The sequence below is a fragment of the Nematolebias whitei genome, chromosome 2 (genome assembly GCF_014905685.2).
Source record: "Nematolebias whitei isolate Nwh7 chromosome 2, NemWhi1, whole genome shotgun sequence".
Classification (NCBI taxonomy): Eukaryota; Metazoa; Chordata; class Actinopteri; order Cyprinodontiformes; family Rivulidae; genus Nematolebias; species Nematolebias whitei.
In genome coordinates, this window is record NC_056499.1 from 61,801,602 (window position 1) to 61,827,197 (window position 25,596).

The following is a 25,596-nucleotide window of genomic DNA, read 5'->3' on the forward strand; positions in this document are numbered from 1 at the left end:
CGTGTTAAAGGCATTGTTCACAAACTTTGTTATCAAAGTGCTTAAGAATAAAAATCAATGGCAGTAATTTAATGAACATTTACAATGTCAATGAACAATGTATTTGTGTATGTTACTGGTACGTTTTCTGCTGTGGTTGACTGCTGGTCACATGGCCTCAAGTAGGAATTGTGGGTAAAATTTACCAGTATGTTCATTTTTTTAAATAATTTCGGTTACCGTAGGTGTTTTGCACTGGTCCCTCCAGTGATTACCGGTAGTCTGTTTTTAGTCAAGTTTGTTTTCATTCAGTAGGTTGTAGGTTATTTAGTAGAGTAACCATGGGCCAGAGAGGGTGTTATCATGAAGACCTATGAGGATCAGCAGTGTGTGTGTGTTTAAAAGCAAGACAACGTCTATGGACCGCCATCCGGTGGTTGATTCTTGTACAACAAGAGCTGTACATTCTGTTTGGAATTGTGCATCTTTTCTGTCAGTGTTGCCAGATTGGGTGGTTTACTGCCAATTGGGTGGTTTTCATTCTGATTTTGCAGGTAAAAATTGCTTTTGGCGGGTGGGAATAATGGGTGGATTGGAGTCAGATCAGCGTTTTTTGAGTTAACCTGTTAAACACATTTCAAACAATCATTCATCATTATTGGTTCATTAGCAAAGCTCCTCTGACCTTTCTCCAGGGCATTCACAACAGAGAACTGGTGAGGCAGTTTTAGTAGACACCTCGTTGAGTGGGCTGGCCAGCGGGGCTGGCACGTTGCGGCGGTATGTCGGAGCGGCCGCCATATTTGCTGTGGCAGAACTGCGGGTCAACTGATAGAAGGAAATGGACTGAACTTCATAAAGCACCGTTCTACAAAGTGTTTTATGTTAATGCCTGTCATTCACACACACAAATATATTTAGAAAACAAACAGGCACCAAAGACAATATTTGTAACTTTTAAAGTGATTATTAAAAATGTTTACTCCTTAAATGTTTTGGTAAAATGTAAGCACTAAACCAACATGTATTATTTTGAGTGTTTACAACTACTAATGTGTGTAACACTATTACTGTGGTGATAAATCTAGAAATATTCACATTGTCAAAGATGTGCTGACTTCAGCCTGCTCCTATAGGGAACAGGCAAGTCAAGACATGTTATTCTGTGTTATTCTGCTTGTTTCATGCGCTGCTTGTAGGCCTCGAAGCCTTGAATAATCAAAACCATGTGTAGAGCCACACATACACTCACACACCCCATAAGCACGAATGTATATGACACACAACTACACAGGCTCACTAAGACGCACACACGCACAGGCTCACTAGGAGACACACATGCGCAGAGAGAACAGCAGAAGCAGAAAATGTTTTTCTTTTTAATAAAAATTACCAGTTTCAGATAAATGAGAAATATGTGTTTATAAAAAATCAATAGACAATTAAATAATCAAGTGATATTATAAACCTTGTGATTTTAAAATGTAAACATTATGATTTTAGAATGTAATCTGTTTTTAAGCTTGTTCATGATGATTGTTGAAAGAGAAAACCTGTAGCTTCACGAATGTTCTGGAAAAGAATTACACAAGCTAGGGTATTGCTCAATGGGGAAGTCCCTGAACCAACTCTGGGCGAATCAGAATAGGACAACGCAGAATGACTGAGCATTATTGAACAAAATACACCCAGATTTTAATATGCATTAGGAGTGACTGGCAAAACCTCATAAGAGGCCTATAAATTCGGACCAAGGTCCAACCCAAAAGGGATGGATTAGCCTGATGGGGTGACTGGTCTGGAGATGTCAGTCAAAAATCTCAGGCTATATAAACAAAAGTTTCAGTGAAAACTCTGCTGTTTTGGGGATCCACTTCACGAGCGAGGGAGCTCAGGACAAGACCCGGAGGACCTCTAGACGAATTGTGGATTAATAGGGCAATTTTGGACGGTCTCTGTTGGAGAAGGACTAGGGTGAAATCCGTTGGAATACGCTTCCTTTTGGAACTATTCATCAACCCATCAGCCCGGATTATTCCTAAAATCCTTTTTTTTCAATTTCAACCAGATCGAGGACCAGGAACGGCCCACATCCGAGAGAGAGATGGGGAAATTTGCCTCTTACTAAATTCAGAAAACATGGTAAGGGGACGTTCCTCAAAATTAGTCCTTAATAAAACCTTATCTCAAATTAAAACAGCGGTGTATGAATGGACAGGCAGAAAAATCAATTATGTTATAAATCTGGTTGCTCAGAGTTGTAGAAGGGTCTTCTTTGTGATGAGAAATAATGTGTTGGGTCAGGTAGAGAGAGTAGGTAAACTGTGTGGGTACTTGTGTTCTTGAGTGAGACCGGGCGTGGCTGGCCAGACCAAAAGGAGTCCCAAGCTGAGCAGAGAGGAGTTCAAGAGCCCGTCTCACGCCCATCCACAGGAACGGGAATCTACCTTGCCCAAAAAAGGTCAACAACTGGAAAAGGAACTAAGAAGTGAAAATTATTCATCATGTAATCTCTTTGTAATCGAGTGTAATCATTATTGTGCTATACCGCTGTTCCCCTGCATATGAACGCTGGTGGGTTTCATCCCGTCACGCGAAGCGTAGCACTGAAAACTTTAGTCCACGCCCACCTGTTGTGTGGGCTTCACCCAGTCCGTATAAATTACATTGAGAGTGGGTAATCAGCTCCCATTTTTCTTCAGCAAGAAACCAGCACTGATTTTCAAAACAAGAACGCGATATCCAGCACCAACACAATCCGCCTGTGCCCATCCTGCAAGACCGGCTACATGCTGAGCTTCAACCGGCATGACATCTGTGAAGGATGCCTGGGTCTTTGCCACACCGACCTCACCTCCTCCTGCCTTCTCTGTGACCTCCTCCCTCCTGAGGAGAGGCAGAGGCGAGCAGACTTGTTCAAGGCTAACATCGAGGAGTGCCCCTCTGTGTCGGGGACTGTTCGCTGGACAACGCCATCGGCTTTTTTGACGCCGAGTCACAGAGTGAATCGGATGATTCCTCCAGGAAAGGCGACGTCAGCAGCAGCCCCGCTGCTCATTCCCTCCTGGATAGCGTAGTGTTGGAACGGGGGGGTTGGGCAGATGCTCACCCCCCACCCGGGCCTTTCCGCATCAGCAAACACACCGCTCCCAGCCGTCGGTGCCCTCCTCTCGGAGCTGCCTGGCATAATCCAGGATGCGGCTTACACAAAGGGACTTTCCGTCCCTCTCCTCCCCCCGCCCAGATCGGATGATCTAGCAGGAATGTTTGGCTTCACCCCAGCTCGCCGCCCTGACCCCATCTGGCCTCGTTTCCCAGCAGTGATGTCCTACTGGAACGAGGCTGCAGCCAGACTGGGTAGGCTGAAGGCGCCTGTCTCCACCTTCGTTCCCATCACCAGAGTGGAGGGGTTTACTGAGCGGAATTTTCCCTCGGTACCCCCCCTGGAGCCAAGTCTGGTGGAAGCACTCAGGGCAAAAGTGTCCAAGTTGGATCAGCGTCCTGTCCCTCCAGGGAGACACGACCAGACGGTGATGTTGCTCTCCAACCAAGCCCACCAGTGTGCTTTCCAGGTGGCCACAGTGAACAACAATGTCGACCTGCTTGTCTACAGCATCTCCAAAAGGCTGGAGGACACAGACCTGCCTGAGGAGATGAGGAGCTCGCTCTGCAAAGCGTCTGATGTCATCCTCAACCTGTGCACCTCCTCTGCTGTCTGCCTGTCTCACATCACCGCCTGGATGACAATGATCCAGAGGTCCACCTGGCACCGACACTCCCCCTCCTTGCCGGAGAAACTGCAGAAAGATCTGCTTGAGGGCCCCATCATGACGAACGCACTGTTCAGGGCCAATTTCAAGGCCATGCTTGAAAAATCAAAGAAGTCGGAGGAGGTGTCGGAGACTGTGCATCACCTCCGGACCCCTCCAACAACAACCCCCCCCCCCCCCCCCCGCGATGGAGAGATCGTCGTGGCCAGAGGCAGCAGCATAGACGTTCCACAGCTGCAGCAGGGTCCTCCCGCCCCGCCCCGCTCCGCCGCCGCCGCCGCCGCCCCCTCCCGCCAGAGAACAGTCCTTCTCATCACGGCAACCAGTGGCTCAGCATTTCCCCAGAGACCGCCAACAGGCACCGCCCTAGAACAACCAATCGCAGGGCTCACGGGGAGAAAATATAAGAAATGACTCCTTGCGTAGGACATGTGTGTGTGTAATGATGATATAAGTTTTAAAATAAAACGAAAACATCATTCAGAGAATAAAGTGTCTGATTCCAGCCTGACTGTCAGATCGAATGATCTCACAGCGGCTTCTCTTCACACATCTTCCACACAAAACGAGCCTGTAACCTCAAAACAGGTTTTTAAAAGTCACCGCAGCTCGAGAAACCACACAAAATGCTCGCTTGACACAGCAGCTAAAAATGATTCTTCTCAGCAGACCGAGTCCAGAAGAAAACCTCGCTCTCAGCCCAGGTTGTGTGTGTTCTGATTTTTCTGACCACAGCGGGAACAAACGCGTTTCCCCACGACAGCTGCAGTCTCCACCCAAACGGCGCTGCATTTCTAAAGGTGCTCACGCCTCTCCTCAGTGCGTGTCAGCTCACATCAACTCTAATGTGAGCCCGCAGCCTGAGCACAGCACAGAGGCGTTCCCAGAGCCCTTTCAGCGAGGCCCCCTCATGTGTCGCTCGGAGAGCATCTCCAGAGCATATGACGGCGGTGGGGGCTTTGACTTGGCTGACGTCCGTAAAGGACATGACACAACACAAAAACGCGTGCCCGCTCCCCGAGCGTTACGCAGAGTGGCAGCGAGTGTGCTCCCTAGACAGATGGATGGACCATCTGATCAGCAGAGGTTACACGCTGCAGTTCACAGCTCAACCCCCACCGTTCAGAGGGATTATAGAGACGGTTCTGTCATCTCCAGAACAGAACTCGTCTCTCCACGCAGAAGTTCAGGAATCACTGATAAAAAATGTAATTTCCAGGGTTCCCAACGGAGAAGAAAAGACAGGGTTTTACTCACGTTACTTCCTAGTTCCTAAAAGGACCGGAGGAACGAGACCAATTTTGGACTTATCCGTATTCAACGAGTCGATCATGGAGAGACAATTCCACATGCTGACAAACAGACAGCTGTTGGACAACATTCACTAGAACGACTGGTTTACCTCCATAGATCTAAAAGACGCCTATTTTCACATTCCAATCATTCCAAAACCCAGAAAGTTCCTGCGCTTCTCCTTCCAAGGGACCCAGTACCAGTACAACAGGCTCCCGTTCGGCTATTCTCTCGCACCACATACGTTTTCAAAATGCGTGGAGACGGCTCTGCAGCCGCTACACAGAGCAGGGATGAGAATCTTGTTTTACCTGGATGATCTGCTGCTGCTGACCCGATCCAGGCAGGAAGCAGCTGCACAAACCAAAGCGCTGAAGTCACACCTGTTAAACCTGGGTTTCGCCATAAACTGGGAGAACAGTTCAGTTCTCCCGGCCCAGATGATCGTTTATCTGGGAGTGGAGCTAAACTTAATCACTAAGAGGGCCCGTTTATCACAGACGAGAGCCGAAGCTCTAAAGGACCAGCTCTGCCGCGTAAAACCTGACAGAGTAGTAATGGTTGTCTCCATCATGAAACTGTTGGGAAAGATGTCGTCAGCTCACGCTGTGGTTCCGCTGGGCTTACTCCACATGAGACATCTTCAGAGGTGGTTCGCTCGTCTGCGTATAGATCCGGTACGTCAGAAGAGGCGGATGATCTCTGTTCCCCCCTCTGTGGGAATCGACCTGAAGCACTGGGTAAACCCTCTCACTCTGTCGGAGGGAGTTCCTATCAGCAGACCTACATCACGTCTCAGTTTTCACAGACGCGTCCATGTCAGGCTGGGGAGGAACGTGCCTGTCTCAGGTGGTGGGGGTGCTGTGGCCACCTCACACATCAGTTCATATAAACGTTTTGGAATGTCTCACGGTTTTGAATGTGATTCAGCATTTTGCTCCCCTGTTGCGGAGTCAACATGTTATGATCCACACAGACAACAAAGTGACTGCAGCTTACTTAAACTGGCAGGGGTGCGTGCGCTCAGCCCAAATCTTAAGCATTGCGAGGCAGCTGCTGTGTTGGGCACACAAAAACCTGCTCTCCATCAGAGCAGTGTACATCCCCAGCGTCCTGAACAGAGGAGCGGACATATTGTCCAGGGGCGGTCCACGCCATGAGGACTGGAGTCTCTATCCCGAGCTGATTTCTCGAATTTGGAACAGGTTTGGCAGAGCAACAGTAGATCTGTTTGCCACACGGGAGAACACCCAGTGTCAATTATGGTTCTCACTGAGCCCATGGGACGACCCACCGTTAGGAGTAGACGCTTTTGCCCACAGCCCGTGGCCCAAAATGCTCTTTTACGCATTTCCTCCAGTCCCTCTAATATCACCGTTTCTGAATCAAGTTCGGGAGGAAGAACTGTCAGCCATTCTGGTAGCCCCCGAGCGCGTGAGCGCCCCGTGGTTCCCAAACCTACGACGTCTGTTATCGGTCAACCGTGGAAACTGCCGTGGAGGGACGATGCTCTACTCCAGGCAGGCGGAGCGATCAGGAGTCACCCAGAAATAGGCCAGCACCTTTGGGTTTGGCCGCTGAGCGGATCTGCTTATAGAAGATGGGCCTCTCTCGGGAAGTGGTGCACACAATCCAAGACTCACATGCTGCTTCCACCACAGCGCTGTACAAATCAAAGCGGACAGCTTTTCAGCGTTGGTGCATGGAGAAAGGTGTAGAGGCCATCTTATGTCCACTAGGTGGTGTGCTGTTTTTTCTGCAGCAGCTGATGGACAGAAATCTGGCGTTCAGCTCAATTAAAATGTATGCTGCAGCCATTTCCTTGACTCATTTAACATCTTACCTCCACATCAATCCGGTTTCAGGAAACAACACAGCACAACCACTGCTTCACTGAAGGTTCTTAATGATGTTGTTGAAGCACTGGATGCTAAGGATTATTGTGCTGCACTTTTCTTAGACCTGTCTAAAGCTTTTGACACTGTGGATCATAACATCTTGTGTCATAAACTCTCAGAAATCGGTTTCTCAGATCACACCATTGGTTGGTTCTCTAACTATCTTTCAGACCGGAGGCAATGTGTTCAACATAATGGTACTTCCTCCAGTTATTTAACAGTCAACAATGGTGTACCACAAGGCTCAGTCTTAGGACCCACCCTCTTTACAATCTATATACATAATGTAGGTAAGAACATCCCTAATGCATCCATACATTTCTATGCTGACGACACAGTTGTTTATTGTCGAGCTAAAACTGTTGCTAAGGCTTTCCAGCTTTTGAAATCTGCATTCAACATCATCCAGACTGATTTGTTTCACCTCAAACTTGTCCTAAATGCCGAAAAAACCAAAGGGATGCTTTTTTCAAATAGGAAGTTGGTCCCAGCAGTTCTTCCTCCGATTTTATCCTCAAATGGTGTCCCCATTGAGTTTGTTGATTCCTATAAATATTTGGGTATCTTGGTCGACTCACATCTCTCTTTTAAGCTCCATGTGGAAAACTTGATAAAGAAACTGAAAGTTAAACTGGGTTTCTTTTTCAGAAACAGATCCTGTCTAACCCTGAATGCTAGAAAACGCCTTGTATCTGTGACTTTCCTTCCCTCAATTGATTATGGTGACATTATTTACATGAACGCTCCTACAAGAACCCTGCAGATGTTGGATGCTGTCTATCATGGTGCACTAAGATTCATAACTGGCTGTGATTATCGTACCCACCACTGCACCCTGTATTCACTGGTTAACTGGACATCATTAACTTCACGCAGACTCTCTCACTGGTATATTTTCATCTTTAAATCACTTCTTGGTCTGCTGCCTTCATACATCTCCTCCTACATGTCTCTGCGTGAGTGCAGCTACGGAGTGCGCTCTCAGGACATTATTACCTGCAGTGTTCCCTCAATGAGGACTGAACTAGGCAAAAGGGCCTTCTCCTATTCCGCTCCTGTTTCCTGGAATATCTTACAAAAAGATTTGAAGCTCTCGACCTTGACCTCTCTAAGTGTCTTTAAGAATCTGTTGGACACTTGGCAGGGTCCAATGCTGACATGTTCCTGTTTTTAGTTTTCTACATTTGTCTTGGAATCTAGCTGTTTTTTGTTTTGTTACCTTTTCCTTTTAGCCATCCTATTTGTTAAAAAAAAAAAACTGTAGTATGCTTTTTTATAACTGTTAATTGTTGTTGCTGTTGTCCATTGTTGTCATCTTTCTTTGTTGAAATCAGGTCTCTCTTGTAAATGAGTCCTTGAGGCTCAATGGGATTTACCTGTATAAATAAAGGTTGATTGATTTCCTCCTGTCACGAAGGCTTCGGTGACGGAACAGTTTTTAATCACCCGCTGATTAAGCATTTTTTAAAAGGTGTACGGAGACACAGACCGGTGTCACGCCCACTAGCTCTACAGTGGGACTTGATGGTTCTGCGAGCCCTGATCAAAGCTCCTTTTGAACCTTTAGATTCAGGTTTCAATTAAATTCTTGTCACTTAAAACATCCCTGCTGTTGGTTTTGACATCGGCAAAGAGAGCGAGTGATTTATCTGCGCTCTCTGTTGCCCTGTCATGCCTCAGAATTCAAGCTGATGGTAGCTCAGCTGATCTGAGACCTAACCCAGCTTTTATGCCTAAAAACATCACAAGCTCATTTAAATCGAGAATGATAATGCTGGAGGGGTTCTTCCCTCCTCCTCACAAATCAGAAGAAGAAGCATCTTTTCATCTCCTCTGCCCTGTGCGTGCGCTGGCATGTTACATAACACGCACGGCCACACTGCGTCAGACTCAACGTCTGCTTGTACATTATAGAGACGTCTCTGCAGGTTGCCCGTTATCCACCCAGCGTCTGTCACACTGGCTGTGTGAGGCCATTTCTGAAGCTTACAGGGCATCCGGTTTAGAGCCTCCTGAGAACCTCAGGGCGCATTCGACCAGAGGAATTGCATCTTCGACAGCTTTGCATAATGGTATGACAGTGCAGGATTTTTTTACGGCGGCTGCATGGTCATCGCCTTGTTCATTTATCCACTTTTATCTGCGTGATGTTTCGGCTTGTTTCATGGCCCATTCTGTCCTTAGTGTTTTAACAGAATGAATCTTACTGTTTTCATGGAATTTTGTTTAAACTCACATCTGACTGCATGCAATTACAGTGTGAGATATTTATTATCAGTCACAAGTTTTGTGACTGCTGTTTTTGTTCTCTTGTTACTAATCAGTTCATGACTACTGTTACCAATCAGTTCATTTGATTACTAATCAGTTTATTTATTATTAATCTGTTCATATTGAAGAGCTGTTGATCTGCTCTGTTCACTGTTACACGGTTACAATTGCAACCTCTGTTTTTCCCCAATCTCGGCAGCAGGACTGCTTTCAGCTTTCCCCCTTTTCCCCATCAAAAACTTTTTCTCTCCGGGGCGCTTCTGTACATGGAACGCGTAATTACGCAGTGCACTTCTGTGCATGTTGCGCGTAATTATGCAGCGCGTAGTTACGCACATAGAAGGCTGAGTGATGAAATGTTTTTTGGTGCAAGCGGGCGCTTCATATTGTGTCTGAACGGACCCAGTGAGGCATAGACTACATCCTGCTTCGCCTTTAACCCACCAGCGACAGCCTTAAAGGGCGAAGCCTATATGAAATAGAACGTTGGTTACGTACTGTAACCCCAGATTCTATGAGTATAGGTGTAGCCCTTTAAGCTCTGGGCCTCACTGGTTCCTAAATGGCTGAAGAAAAAGCTATTTATAGCATACATCTCGAAGTGTTCTAAGGCAGAACCAGCGCCAATGCCTCTTTTTCAATGGTGGAGTACCACCTCTGATGTTTTAAGTTTTTTGAAAAATAAGAAACCGGGTGTTCTACACCATCAGCACCATCCTGTAAAAGAACAGCTCCTACCCCAGAGTCACATGCGTCCACAGCCAACTTAAAGGGCGCATCAAAGCGAGGGGCAGACAACACAGGAGCGCTCATGAGCAAAGATTTAGTCAGCTCGAAAGCAGATTGACATCGACCAGACCAAATAAAATCCAATTTCGGGCTAAGTAAGTCTGTTAAATGGGCAGCTACAGAAGAAAAGCTTTTACAAAAATTCCTATAGTAACCAACCATTGCCAAGTAGCGTCGTAGCTCAGTACGAGTGGTGGTACAGGAACATTCACAGTAACTTCTATTTTAACCTGAACGGGGCACACTTGACATCCCCCTACCTTTTTTCCAAGATATGTCACTGTTGCTTGGCCAAACTCACATCTAGCAAGATTAATTGTGAGATTAGCCTCACTCACAAAACTGTTCTTAAATGATCCATGTGTTCAGCCCATATAGCAGAACAAATCACCAAATCATCTAAATAAGCTTCACAGAAAGGCAAACCAGCCAAAACCACATTCACGAGCCACTGAAACGTTACAGGGGCATTACACATCCCAAAAGCCATCACTGTATACTGAAGGAAGTTATCGAGTGTGACAAAAGCAGAGATTTCCTGGGTGTGTGCTGTCAAGGGAACCTGCCAGTATCCTTTCGGCAAATCCAATTTAGTGACAAACTGGGCGGCCCCAACATGGTCCACACAGTCCTCCATATGAGGCAATGGATAACAATCAGGTTTAGTCACCCCATTTACTTTCCTGAAGTCTGTACAAAAACGGTCCTCTCCATTTGCTTTAATAGTCAGGAGGCACGGTGAACTCCACGCACTGTTACTTTCAACAGCAATTCCATTTTCCAACATGTAGTCCACCTGTTTTTTCAAACGGCACAATTTGTCTGGGTTTACTCTGCAAGGATGTTGCTTAATCGGTGTAGCTCCACCTACATCAATATCATGGCTAAGAACATGTGTCTGAGTGGGAACATCAGCTAACAATGACCTATTAGACTGAATCAAATTAATGACATCAGCCTGCTGGGAAAAAGCAAGGTGGAATAACATGAGGGACAAGTTCTATAACACCACTGAATTAGAAAATCTGCCTTGAATCACAACAATAGAAAAAACGTCAGTTTCAGGACTGGACGGCGCGGCCTGCATGTCTGTATTTAAGCTGAGACACGCTTCAGTTTCTCCATTAGAAACACAACTGACAGATGCATGCAGGGATGGTGCACGTTCAACGTAAGGCTTCAACATGTTAATGTGACACAAACGTGATTGACGTCTTCGATCAGGTGTAGAGACCAAATAATCTCTGTCACCGACCTTCTTTTTAATCCAATAAGACCCACTGTAGCGCGCTTGCAAGCTTGAGCCAGGGATAGGAAGTAAAACTAGAACTTTATCAACAACTTTTGTTGTCGAACGGCTTCAACAACGCAACACACGCAACTTTCTGCTTACGAGCAGAAAGTTGCTCTGTGTTTTTCTGCAAGAAGAGAGAAGGACAGCAGCCTCCCCTCCTCCTCTCAGCATTAAAGTCTGTCTGTGAGTGTTAAAACGGACTGAATCAACATTCCACGACCGGACTCCTCTTCATCAAAGAACTCCCAAGGACGGAGCTGTGTCTGTGTTTCAGCTGGTGAGTTTACATTTGTTAACGCTACTACAGCTTACAATGTACATTGCGGTGAATTAAACTAGAATCCTTGTAACGCTAACTTTAAGATAATAGTGTGTAAATTTATTTTATCTACGTAGCTAGCTAAACTCAGAAGCTAACTAAAGATTGACAGTAACAGATGAAGCTTAGCTTGTAAAACTGCTCATCCATCGGATCAGCTGCTTTAAAAGTTCAGCTAATGTTCACCGTTTATGTTCTCCTCACAGGAGGTTCTGACTCAAATGTGAGGAGGACAGAGACTCACAAAATAAAAGTGAGGTGGGTGCCACAGGACAGTCACAAACTTTGTTGTTAAAGTTTGCTGCATTTTTCTACAGTGGAGGCTCCATGGTGGAGGTAAGTAAACTTTAAAGGATTTTTTATCTCTCAGCCTAGATAATGTTTTTTGAACAATAATAACACAACCATGTTATTGTTGATGTTTTGTGTTCTCATGTCAGTTAGGGAGATGATCAGAGCCCTAAACCTCAGAGAACCACAGAGAAGATTCAGGCAGAGACACAGAGGTACAGAAGTCTGCATCAACCCTAACCTCAGTGAATCCAGTGACCTGCTGGTGGGATGTGAGGGACAATATGTCAAACTGACAACCAGGTATCTGTGTGTGCAACAATCATCATCTACAGCCTCAGAGTGAACACTGCCTACTGCTGGAGACACCATCAGCCAGGAGTGGGCTTGTTTATGTCCAGAGAAAACAGACATGTTGATGTTTCTGAAGAAAAACTGTTCCATGAAAAGGTCCTCAGTGTGTAGCAGTGAACATTAGACACTGACGTGTCACTGGTTTGAAACCGGTCTTTTGAACTGGAAATTATTTGTTTATTTTTATGTAAGAAAGCTGCTTGGAAAAAAAAAAAGGAAAAAAAAAGAACTGTTTGGAATAGAAATACCAAAGTTAAAATAATAAAACGCACAATATGTACTGTAATGTGTAACGTAATTTTATTCTTGTTAGAATTATTAGTAATTACAAAATTGGTACCGAAAAAAGAACTGTCCAGGAATCGACACCGAAGTGAATGTACAGACACCGGTACCAATATCGATTTTTTTTTTTAGAAAGGTACCCACCCCTAGGCTTTCCAGACACTTGACAAAAATGACACAAATTACAATAGCGTATTACATCTCTCTTTAACCCCGACCAAAAAAAATGACACAAGATGCGATCATAAGTTTTTCTTATTCCAAGGTGACCTGCTAGTGGATTTTCATGTGCTAATCATAGTATCTCTGCACGATATGGAGTTGGAATAACAATTTGCTTCACAACACTCCACTCTTGAACCGGAGAGGCATTTAATAGTTTCCATTTACGTATCAACAATCCGTCATTCAAAAAATAACCAGCATCCCTAAACAAAGATGCTAAACTCTCATCGGTTTTTTGGAGATCTATTAACTTTTGTTTTGACATTGACAACATATTCACTTCTGGCATGTCCTCCTTCACTCTCTCTTTAGACAGAGGGACATTCTCAGTTTTTGTGTCATACAAAAAAACTATCTGTTAAGTCAATTTCATTCTCATTTTCCTCTTGTTGACGTTTAAGAGCAGCGTGCGTAACAGCGCATGACGTGAATACATCAGGAAATGTACGAGCAAGCTCATCTGGAGTCGTGCACAATACTGGGACAGTTGTAACGTCAGGAGTAACTAATACTCGACCTCCAGCTAAATCATTCCCCATGATCATGGAGACACCCGCTATAGGAGAAGTAGGGCGCACCCCAACCACAGCATCACCAGGCCACAGTTCAGAGTGGATCATGGTTTTGTGCAAGGGAACATCAATGTCTTGCCCAAAAAAGTTCAATCTGGTCCTCTGGACATTCAAAAAAAAACAAAACAAAGCAAAAAAATCTAGAAACGTTTCGTCTCTCATCCAAGAGACTTCCTCAGTCTGAGGCGCTGTTTTCAACTCAGTCTCTTAAATAGCACCTTCTCAGAGTGGATCAACCAGTTTTGCTGCTGACAACCAAAAACCAGCTGATCACATGTTCAAGAAGGACCATCAGCCTAACAATGGATCATTAGCACACTGATGGCTGTTTACTGTTCACAGAGGGCTGAGTGATACTAGCAATCACAGCATTGTAAGAGGGGGACAGTTGAACCCGGAGGCCTCCACCCCTGTTTAATGATGGACGGTTTCTTTTCACAAAGATGGGAAAAAAGATGAGGAACCCCTAAGTCCCGTGTCCACAGAAAAGACACAAAAACCCAAAGTACAACTTAAAGGAGGACCTGGTGAACAGGCCAAACCAAAAAAAAAGGTACTGCAGCGGGCCAACCCTATACAGGGCCGTCGAAGCCGCTGGGTACCAGACTAAAACTAGGAAAAAACCTACAAAAACCCTATAACAAAAGAAAAAGCAAAAACAGGACCATCGGTCCCACCAGGCCAAAAAGTACTAGAAAAAACATACAAAAAGGTAACAAAAATTACCTGAGGTGGCTGGGACCACCAACAGCAGGCCACAGCTCCAGGATGGCCAAGAAAAAGATCCAAACAAAACAGGGATTCTGGAGAGATTCAAAACAGTGTGTCTCAGAGAGGGCCAAAAAGCAGAGTGAGCCTAAGAGAGCCAAGAGAGCTCCCTGAAACCAGCCTATTTAGGGGCTGGTAGAAAAAGCCACAGCCCAAAACAATCAAAGACTGATTAACTAACTCAAAACCTATCTAGAAGAACAAAACAATAAGACCAATGTGCCTGGCACATAACAGTTCTATAGATTAGAAATTTCAGTTATATATTTGGATTCCACAGCAAGCTGGCTTGAAACACATCAGTAAGGTGCTGTTCATAATGGTTGATCAACCGTGGATTACGACAGGATTGAGAAATGCATGTAAAAAAAAGAATTATCTGTATTCATGTTTCTTGAAATCCAGAACACATGAGGCAGAAAATAAATATAAAAAGTACAAAAATAAATTAGTTGGGATCATAAGAAAACAAAAGAGGGAATATTATAGTGAGTTATTACATAAAAGTAGTGGTGATATGAAGGCAACATGGCGAGTAATGAACAGTGTTCTGAAAAAACACAAGGTTAGTACGAGTCTTTCTCAATATTTTGTGGAAAATAATGTGGAAATCCATGATGAAAATGAAATCGTAAACGGATTTAATAATTACTTTGTAAATGTTGGATCTAACCTTGCAAATACAATACCAAAAGTGGATAAAAATGTGAGTTATTTAATCAGTGATTGTGTTAACAGTATGTTTCTAAAGGGAACTGACAAAGAAGAAATAATGAAGGTAGTTAAAAAATTTACTGACAAAAGATCAAAAGACTGTGAAGACATGGATATGATGGTTGTAAAAGAAATAATAAGTCATGTGATTGAGCCATTTACATATATATGTAATTTGTCATTTTCAACAGGAATATTCCCAGACAGAATGAAAATAGCTAAGGTAGTTCCTCTTTTTAAACATGGTGACAAATGTGTATTTAACAACTACAGACCTATTCTTTGTTGCCACAATTCTCAAAAATTCTAGAAAAATTATTTGTGACCAGATTTGACATATTTCTTGATAAAAATAATATTTTAAGTAATAGTCAGTATGGGTTCAGATCAAAAAATTCAACATCCATGGCTCTTATGGAGTTGATGGAACAAGTTACTACAGCTATAGATCAAAAACAACATTGTAACTTGTTCCATCAGCGATAGACACAATTTCCATATCGGTTGGGCTTTAATTATAACATATAACTTTTTTTATGTTTTATGCTGTTCAAAACTTTTAACTTTATTAAAAATCAAACTCTCCATAAAATGCATTGAGATCTATTTAATTTTTCCAAAACATTGTTCTTTATGAAATCTGCTTTAGCAAATTGCCTCTATTTTGTGTTCTTATACTACTGTACTTTTAGCTTTTAGCTACCCTTCTGCCAATTTCGGGTTGAAGTTAATTTTTTTTGTCATTTAAGATTTCAATTACAAGTTTGCTAATTTTAACTTTTACGTTAGGTTTTTCAACTTTTAGCTTTGTTGCGTTATGAGAGCTGACTGCGGGTCGTCAGTCACTGCAGCTAGCTATGGCTAGCTGTGGGCCTAAGGCTTCCTCTTTGACCCTGGACCCTAAGCCAGCCCCCACTGCTTCCCCTGGTTCTATCTCTCTCAGAAGTGGCAACTCATGCTAACAAATAAATCAATGAGACGTCAATTAAGTTTGATCAATTATATTAAAAAGGCAGAAGAAGATTACAGTTTTACTATGCTGGACTCTCCCGACTTTCACGCGTACACAGACCCGGAAGAGCCTCGAAGTCCCGTGTCATCACTAATTTATGGGGTCCTATGACTCCTCCTTTCGCAGAAGGGGAGCTCAGCTCATCAATGTATGAGGGGGCGTGACTTAAGTGTGGTCTTATGTGTACTGACGTGTTAGGAAAAACATGAGACGGTGCTTCAAAGCCTTTCTACGTGATGTGGCAAACAGATTAAAACTATTTGACTGATATTGAAATCCCAGGGAGACTCTCTTAGAGCTGCTGGCCCAGTTTAACCCAGTCAGAACCGGGTCATAATTTTATTATAATCCCGTCTCTGAGCAGATCAAATCCATAGGACCAGCCTAAATAAGAAATATTGTAACAGCTTTAAGCTAAGGTTTTGCTAATGTATACTTTTAGCTAGAGCTTTACTAGTTTTAGCTTTTAGCTACAGTTTTGCTCATTTTAGCCACTGCTCTGTTAATCCAAAAAAAGTTAAATCTGGTCTTCTGGACATTAAAAAAACAACAACATTTAAAAAATTGTAGAAACGTTTCGTCTCTCATCCGAAAGACTTCCTCAGTCTGAGGTGCTGTATTCAGCTCAGTCTCTTAAATAGCACCTTCTCAGAGCGGATCAACCAGTTTTGCTGCTGACAACCAGAACCAGCTGATCACATGCTCAAGAAGGACCATCAGCCTAACAATGGATCATTAGCACCTGATGGCTGTTTACTGTTCACAGAGGGCTGAGTGATACTAGCAATAACAGCATTGTAAGAGGGGGACAGTTGAACCCGGAGGCTCAACCCCTGTTTAATGATGGACGATTTCTTTTCACAAAGATGGCCTCCTTTACTCCTCTCTCAAACCATCGTTCCTCTCTGTCCAGGATGTGCACATCTTCATCCCTGAAAGAGTGACCGCTGGCCTGGAGATTATTATTATTTTTTTGAATGTCCAAAGGACCAGATTTAACTTTTTTGGCTTTTTCTACCTGGATTATTGAGCAAGCATCAGCATACTGCTCTGTTAAGTTTAGCATTTAGCCAATGTTTTACTAATTGTAGCTACTATTTTGCTCTTTAAAATGTAATATTTAAGTTTTAGCAATATTCAGTATTCAACAACAAGCATTCACGTTGCATTTTTACAAAAAATACAGATGTCTTTAGCTTATTTATGTTTTTCCTAACAATTTTTCAGACTTTCCTGGAATATTCTAAAGTTTTAAAGTTTTTCAGGTTCAGCTGTTCTCCAGACTTTCTGAAGAGCTTTCAGAAATTTCCTCTGGCTGCTTTTTTTTTTTTTAGCTCATTCTGAGAAAGACCCAAGTTTCATGTCTAATTTGAGGTGGGGTTCTGTTTAAGGCTGCAGCTGAATGTAATCCTTCTTATTGTGCTTCTTCATCACTTTTGTCTTTCCCCTGCTCTTCATCAGGATCATCAGTTCCTCTCCAGCTGGGTCTACCAGTGGCAGTGCCACCTCAGTACAGTGGGTTGAAGGAGGTGAGCATAGAGGCAGTGAGGGCCCGTCTGCGCCTCCTCTATCACTTTTCTGATCTCATGTACTCGTCATGGAGGCTGCTGAACCTCAGCCCCAATAACCAGGTAAGAACAGAACCACGACCCTAACAAGACCAACCCATGCTGCAGGTATTTGGATTTTCTGAACGTTTTTTGAAGGTCACGTTGCTTTGAGATTGAGCTAAAACAAGAATACCTTACTTTCCAGACTATAGAGCACACCTGTGTATAAGCTGTGCACACAAAATAAAAATAATAAAATTAATCATTTGTACATACCGTGTTTTCCGCCCTATATGACGCTCCAAAGTATCGGTCGCATCAGTCAAAAAATGCATCATGAAGAGGAAAAAACATATATGTCGCTTCGGAGTATAAGTCTCACTTATTTAGAAGTGTATTTCACAAAGTGCAAGAACAGATATTTAATCTGAAATAACAATAATGCATAGGGGCTGACTGACCGTTGAGGTCACCGGGACATTTCCCGGTGGCCTGGTCTGCTCAGTGGTTGCTAAGGGGCTGGAGTAAAGGCTCCAGTATACTCCCGCGTCCTATCAGCCATGCGGAAACTGTGCGCACTGTCCGCAGAGGGTTGAGACTTCATGCTGAAGCATCCACCCTAATTGGCTGCAGTGCAGCTCCGCAGAAAAGGGGCGTTTACCTTTGGGACAAATTGAGGTCGCCGATTGGTCATTTGCTGACATGCCTACTGGATTGAGTGACAGGTAAAAAAAAAAAACAAGAGTTGGCAGCCCCAGTCACAGTGGTGTTCTGTGTTTATATGTTGTTAATTAAAAATTCTAAAATAAAAAAAACGGAGCGCTGGCTCTGCACATCAGACCAGCACACCAGGAAATCTCCAGACCCTCCTGCAGCCACGCTGGACCTGATTTTAATTTGCTCATGAGAAATTCCTTCATTTCTCACCATTTCAGTCATGGTGTCAATGGAGGAGGAAGAGATCACTTGCCTTTTGGCAAAATAACAAAAGAAAAAGCCAGATCAGGGATGAAGAAGGGGAATTTAAAACGTTGGTGCATATCCTGATGCATGCTCAATAATCCAGGTAGAAAAATCTAAAAAAGTTAAATCTGGTCCTCTGGGCATTCAAAAAAAACAAAACAAAGCAAATCAACAAAAAAATGTAGAAACGTTTCGTCTCTCATCCGAGAGACTTCCTCAGTCTGAGGAGCTGTTTTTTTTGAATGTCCAGAGAACCAGATTTAACTTTTTTAGATTTTTCTACCTGGATTATTGAGCATGCATCAGGATATTTTGAACCACTTTGGCCAGGATTGCCTCAAACTAGTTAGAGAGTTTGAGAAAACAGCAAGTCAGAGTCAGAGTCAGAGTTTCTTTATTGTCATTCGTACCTCATGTGGTACATGTGGTGGAGCGAAATTATGTTCACAGGGTCCCAGTTACATCCAACAATAAAATGTCTAAGAAAAACAGTAATAACATCTAAGATATGAACTAAGAAAAACATCAACTAAATATACACTAAGCACTCATAACATAAAACATTGAACATCAGCACAAACATGAACATGAGTCTGTGAGCAGATGTGCACGCATGAACACATCAACATTGAAACAGATCAGCAGCAACATGAAACAGATCAGCAGCAACATGAAACAGATCAGCAGCAAGGAAGAGGGCAGACTACAGGAACCATTTGCGCCAGGCCAGCGGTCACTCTTTCAGGGATGAAGATGTTCACATCCTGGACAGAGAGGAACGATGGTTTGAGAGAGGAGTAAAGGAGGCCATCTTTGTGAAAAGAAATCGTCCATCATTAAACAGGGGTGGAGGCCTCTGTGTTCAATTGTCCCCCTCTTACAATGCTGTGATTGCTAGTATCACTCAGCCCTCTGTGAACAGTAAACAGCCATCAGGTGCTAATGATCCATTGTTAGGCTGATGGTCCTTCTTGAGCATGTGATCAGCTGGTTTTGGTTGTCAGCAGCAAACTGGTTGATCCACTCTGAGTAGGTGCTATTTAAGAGACTGAGCTGAATACAGCACCTCAGACTGAGGAAGTCTCTTGGATGAGAGACGAAACGTTTCTACATTTTTTTGTTGATTTGCTTTGTTTTGTTTTTTTTGAATGTCCAGAGGACCAGATTTAACTTTTTTAGGTTGGTGCATATAAAACAGTCCGTCGCCAGGCAGTTTATTGTGCGACACCGCGTACACGGTCGTAAAAGTTGAGCTATGCGCAAATATGCCCTGCGGGGATATGCATGTACCTCCACGGACGGATATACGCGGGAGTGTACTGGGGGCTTAAAGGCTCGGTTTGGGTCACGCTTCATTATTTTAAATAAACAAGCCACTCTTGCTTGTCTCAATCAGGTCTCACTGACACTGCACTGTAGCGATAGGGAAAGACAGACCACCACCACCCCTTCCCCCTCCCTTCCTTTTCTGGGTCTGTGTCTGTCACAGCAGAGACACAGGTTGCACACCCACCGTCATGCTTACGCTTCCAACAGTTATATGTTCGCACACGGCGCACACACACAGAACATAGCTGGGATCCTGAACAGGCTTAATTAACATTTTTGCAATCCACCTTTGATCATCCAGTCAGACTCGCTCTGTCTCAAACTTGTCCTAAGGCTGCATTCACAGCAGCCCTGTTTAGTCCACTTTAATCGAACTCTAGCTCGTTTTTCTAGGAAGTCCGGTTCGTTTCGGGAGGTGTGAACGCACCATCGAACTCTGTCACGGAACAAAAAGGCGAACTCTGGCCCGGGCTAAAACCTAGGTCTCGGTCCGGTAGAAGAGAACTCCAGTGCGGTTCCAGTACAGTGTGAATGTAAACAGACCGAGCCCCGCTCCACAAGCAGGAAGTGTAGTACAGCGCAGGACAAACACACATTTCTCTTAGCTCATATGGAGCCGTCAGCTGCCTTGTGTGGAAAACAATATTCTCCATGTTCTTCTGTCTCATCTTCTGCTCATGCTGAGTCCATTGTTGAAAAATGACTAAATATAACTCCTAAAACTGATAAAACTTGATGCCACTCTGTTTATGTTTTTATTTCCAGAAGAAGTGTCTTCAGAGGTTTTTGTGTCGTTTATTTCAGTAGTTCTTGGTGCAGCGCCCTCACAGGTGAGTGGGGGAACAGGTTGGTTCAAACAGGTTGACTCGACTGCACAGTGCAGTGTGAATGCAAACGCACCAGCTCAAATGGAACAACATGTCATGAATATTGGTCCAGAACCGAGTCTACCGGACTATCAGGTGTGAAAACAACCTAAATGCCGATAAAACCAAAGGGATGCTTTTTTTCAAAGAGGAAGTCGGTCCCAGCAGTTCTTCCTCTGATTTTATCCTCAAATGGTGTCCTGATTGAGTTTGTTGATTCCTATAAATATTTGGGTATCTTGGTCGACTCACATCTCTCTTTTAAGCTTCACCTGAAAAACTTGGTAAAGAAACTGAAAGTTAAACTGGGTTTCTTTTTCAGAAACAGATCCTGTCTAACCCTGAATGCTAGAAAACACCTTGTATCTGTGACTTTCCTTCCCTCCATTGATCACGGTGACATTTACACGAACACTCCTACAAGAACCCTGCAGATGTTGGATGCTGCAGATGTTTGATGCTGTCTATCATGGTGCACTAAGATTCATAACTGGCTGTGATTATCGTACCCACCACTGCACCCTGTATTCACTGGTTAACTGGTCACCATTAACTTCACGCAGACTCTCTCACTGGTACATTTTCATCTTTAAATCACTTCTTGGTCTGCTGCCTTCATACATCTCCTCCTACATGTCTCTGTGTGAGTGCAGCTACAGCGTGCGCTCTCAGGACATCATTACCTGCAGTGTTCCCTCAATGAGGACTGAACTAGACAAAAGGACCTTCTCCTACTCCGCTCCTGTTTCCTGGAATATCTTACAAAAAGATTTGAAGCTCTCGACCTTTGACCTCTCTAAGTGTCTTTAAGAATCTGTTGGACACCTGGCAGGGACCAATGCAGACATGTTCCTGTTTTTAGTTTTATACACCATCTTACAGTCTAGCTGTTTTTTTTTTTTTCCGGCTACTTTTCCATTTGACTGCCGTTTTCGTTGCCATTTTGTTCTGATTTGTTTAAAAAAAAAAAAAGCAAATTTAAATCTGTATGCCTCTTCTATGATTGTCTATTGTTGTCATTGTTGTCATCACTCTTTAAGAAATCAGGTCTCTCTTGTAAATGAGTCCCCAAGGCTCAGTGGGATTGACCTGTATAAATGGTAGGGTTGTACATCTCTGTGTGATAGACGGGTCGATTCGCATCTAGATACAAAGGTTACGATTCGATTCAAAAACCATTTATTTTAAAAACAGAACGATTTGATTCGGTTCGATTCGATTCAACTTTATATAATTCTACAGTTTAACATTGTTGAATGTAGACAAATATTAATTATGAACAAAAAGGGCCATTTCTATAAATGTGACATTCTTACATTATTTTTAAATTTGTAAAAGTTTACATATATCATATCTAAAATTGTGCAGTAAGGCACTGGCAAAAATAAAGTAAAAAGCCAAACAACAGAATCACATGTCAAATGTGTTTATTTTTAGACATGGACCTAAAAAGACCAGCTAAAAGAATATTTCTTTGTTTGATGGGATCAGTATAAAATGAGAAAATAAAGAAAAATTATAAAATGCACAAATGATTACAGCAGCATGTAATAAAAAAAAATAGGAATAAGCTACAGTAAGCACAAAGCACCTGTGCAATAACCTGTCACATACCCTGCGTAGTTTGGTAGTTATGTGCAATATATATCATGTGCATTTTAGCTTATATTACATTACTACCTTGAAATACTTATTCACACAAATTCATTCTGCTTCACTGTAAAAATTCTACAATGTTGTTGTTTACCATTTTTCTCTTCAGAAACTTTGTAAATATTATAATTACTTTTTCACTTTTTGGTAGTTTATTTTGTACCCTTATTGCTTTAGTATTTCTTGTTTGCTTGTTTTTTGTTTTTTAGCAAGTCAAATCGGTTCTTCTCATCCTGAGCATTTCATCGTGTTAACCTTGCATAGACAAATAAACACAACTTGAACTTGAACTTAATAATACAAAAACATAATGCAAGAACAGTACGCCTAACAACAGCAGCACGAACATGAGTTTGTGTGAGCAGGTGGGCACAGATTAATATAACATCATGTCATTTAAACAGCAGCATGAGATCAGATCAGCAGCATGGATAATCAGCAGCACATATCAACAGTCAAAGTGCCGATTACTTGTATAAAAGAAATCAAAGTGCAGCTTTCTGACCTGGTGAGGTAGTCTGAACAAAAGTAATGTCCTGCATTTCTACATTCACGTCAGGTTCAATCTGAACTCAAACACAGTGAAGTAGTTCACTTCCTTATGTTTGTATGTTTACCTATATTTTTATTCATCATAATCACTGTCCTCATCTTTTTTTTGCAGCAGATTTTTCTTAAGGAAAATCAGCTGATCCACATGCTCATGTTTGAGTAGACTGTGTTTTGTGGAACCAACATCTCCTGCAGTGCTGAAAACTCTCTCAGATGCCACACTGGTGGCCGGTATGCACAGATACATTTTAGCCACAGATGACACCAGTGGCAAGTCCTGTTGCTCTTTCCACCATTAGTGGGGGGTTTTTTTTCAGGGGCAAAGGATCACGCTCTCTGTACCTCTTGACTTCTTCATTGGCCTGGTCCCTCACAGATCTAGATGCCGTCCTTACTTGAAAGTCTTCTCCCAACAGCTGGTCCAGGGCTGACATGTTCTTCTTTTTACAAGGAGGTTTATCATCTGAAATAGAAAACAAGTACCATATATTACTGGCTATGTTTGCCATGAAGTTTTTTAATTGACTACCATTTTATGTATAAATCTTCATTTGATGTTCAGAATTTATTTATGTAAGGACTCGTGTACATATGTAAAATATGTATCATTATCATCATCATTATTATTTAACTCTTTCTTTGCATGCAGATCCTCTTATTATAGTGAATGTGTTTTATACTGATACTATGACTGCAGCACAAGTTTAAGACAAAGTCTTCTCGTTCTTGATCACAAGTTATAAAACACACAAACCTTTATGCTCATCTTGGGTCTGGGGTACATCAATGCAGACGTCCGGATCTCCATTTGCAGGTTCACTCTGACATGGATCAGTCTGCACTGGACCTCTCTGAACTGAACCCCCCGTTACCTAGAAATAAAACATGAAATAACATTTAGTGTACAGTATGGTTAAATGCAGTGTAAAGAATCAAATAAAGAGTAGTCAGAATATATCTAATGACAGCAACAAAACACACCAGACTGTAACTGAATGTACTGTAATATGTATTTTGTCAGTGTGTTGGGGGATTTACCTTGTGATGCAGGGATGCTGCTTCTGCTGATATGCTTGTGAATGTCCTCTCTGCATCATGGTTACTGAGGAAGGGCAGGGACTTAAAACGGGGGTCCAGAGCTGCTGCAGTGTGGAAGAGATGTTCAAGGCCTGTGTAGCGTTTCTCCAAGTCATTCTTGAACGCCTGCTTCATCTCTCTGATTAACACTGAGTCTTCATCTGATGGTTCAAAGTTCTTTTTAAGCTTTGCTTTTACAAGAAGAATCATTGAGAGTGTGGGTCGCTTGTCTTCAGACATGCTGGTAGTCACAAGTTTGACCGGCGCCATCAGTTTGACAATGTCTTCAATGTCGCAGAAGTCTTTGTCCTTGAGAGTATTCACCTCTTCTCCTTTTCTGAGGTCCCTGGACATGAGTGCTGCAGAAATCGCAGGATGTTGCTCAAAAAAGCGTTCAAGCATGTCATGGGAGCTATTCCACCGCGTGGATACATCTTGGATGAGTTTGTGGGAAGGCAAGGCTAGTTGTTTCTGTTTCTCTTGAAGGATTTCTGCTGCCGTCACACTACGATGAAAAAAGGCAACGGCTTTCCTCACTCTCCCCAGCAACCTTGCTACTGTGTCAACTTTAAAGGCTTTCTGTGTGGCGAGATTAATAGTGTGTGCAAAGCACATGAGGTGAGGGGTCATCTCTGCTTCCACTCCAGCTAATACCATGTTTGTGGCATTGTCTGTCACCAGGGCTGGATCTTTATCAAGAAGGTTCCAGTCAACACATGCCTGTTTTAGCAGAGCACCAATGTTTTTCCCAGTGTGGGATCCTTTGAATGCCTTAGTAGTACCCTACTACTGTGTAACACATGCACATTTAACTTCCAGTCTGGAGAGATGTAGTGGACAGTGATGGTCACATAAGACTCAGTGGAGCATGACGTCCAGGCATCGGTTGTAATAGCAACTCGCTCTGCATGTGCCAATTCTTTTTCAACTTGGCTCTTCACTTGGGAATACAACGCTGGCATGCATGTGTTTGTGATATGCTGCCGGGACGGAATCTTATATCTGGGCTCTAACGTATGAATCAAATCCTGAAATCCTTCCCCCTCCACTATATTGTACGGCCATAAGCCCTTAGCTATGAAACGGGTTATTGATGCCGTTATATCCTTAGCTCGTGATGAACTGTCGCCGAGTTGCCCGTAAAATTTAGTGATAACGTTACCCGTCGCTCTCTGTGTGGCAGCTGCCTGCTCCTGCTCGATGTTATGGGGCTTGAGAAGTTCGCCATACTCCTCTCTGTGTTTTCTCGTTGCATGTTGATCAAGGTTTGTTGTGCTACCAGTGTACTTCAGAGGTGCTCTGCATAGCTTACAAATAGCGTGGTTTTTGTCGAGTTTTCCGTCCTTCTTGTAAAACCCGAAAACGTTCCACACTTTAGACTTTTGTCTGGCTGCTGTATTGAAAATCTTTCTCGGTGACCCGCTAACGCTGCTACTATTTACATCCATTCTCGTTGTCTTGGTGAGCTACGGAGCATGTGTGAGAATAGCTTTGCGGGCATTTCCGACTCTCGCGTTGTTTTATAAACGCACTGTCAACCGAGCTAGTCTCGCAATAGTGTGGCTGGTTGCTGTCAATTTATACAGCTGCTACCGACACAACCATATCGCTAGCTTGTCAAACCGGATATCCGGTCGTATCGGTTTATCTATAACAACCCTAATAAATGGTATGGTATAAAGTTTATTCGTTTTAAAAAAGTACAAAACAATTCCATAACAATATAAAAAAGATACAAAAAATTTAAAATGAAAGGCAGCAGAAAGAAGAAA

The 25,596-nt window shown here is 43.1% G+C and overlaps 1 protein-coding gene across 1 annotated transcript in view; it reads left to right on the forward strand.

Moving 5' to 3' along the window:
- Nucleotides 1-25,596, forward strand: part of LOC119427565 (probable E3 ubiquitin-protein ligase HERC1) — a gene marked incomplete at its 5' end in the record, with an annotated part of 118,997 nt that overhangs the window by 33,004 nt on the left and 60,397 nt on the right. The window contains 3 exon segments of the mRNA XM_037695202.1: nucleotides 3,493-3,676; nucleotides 4,485-4,726; nucleotides 17,296-17,465. Of these exon segments, the coding sequence (XP_037551130.1) occupies nucleotides 3,493-3,676; nucleotides 4,485-4,726; nucleotides 17,296-17,465 (596 nt within the window).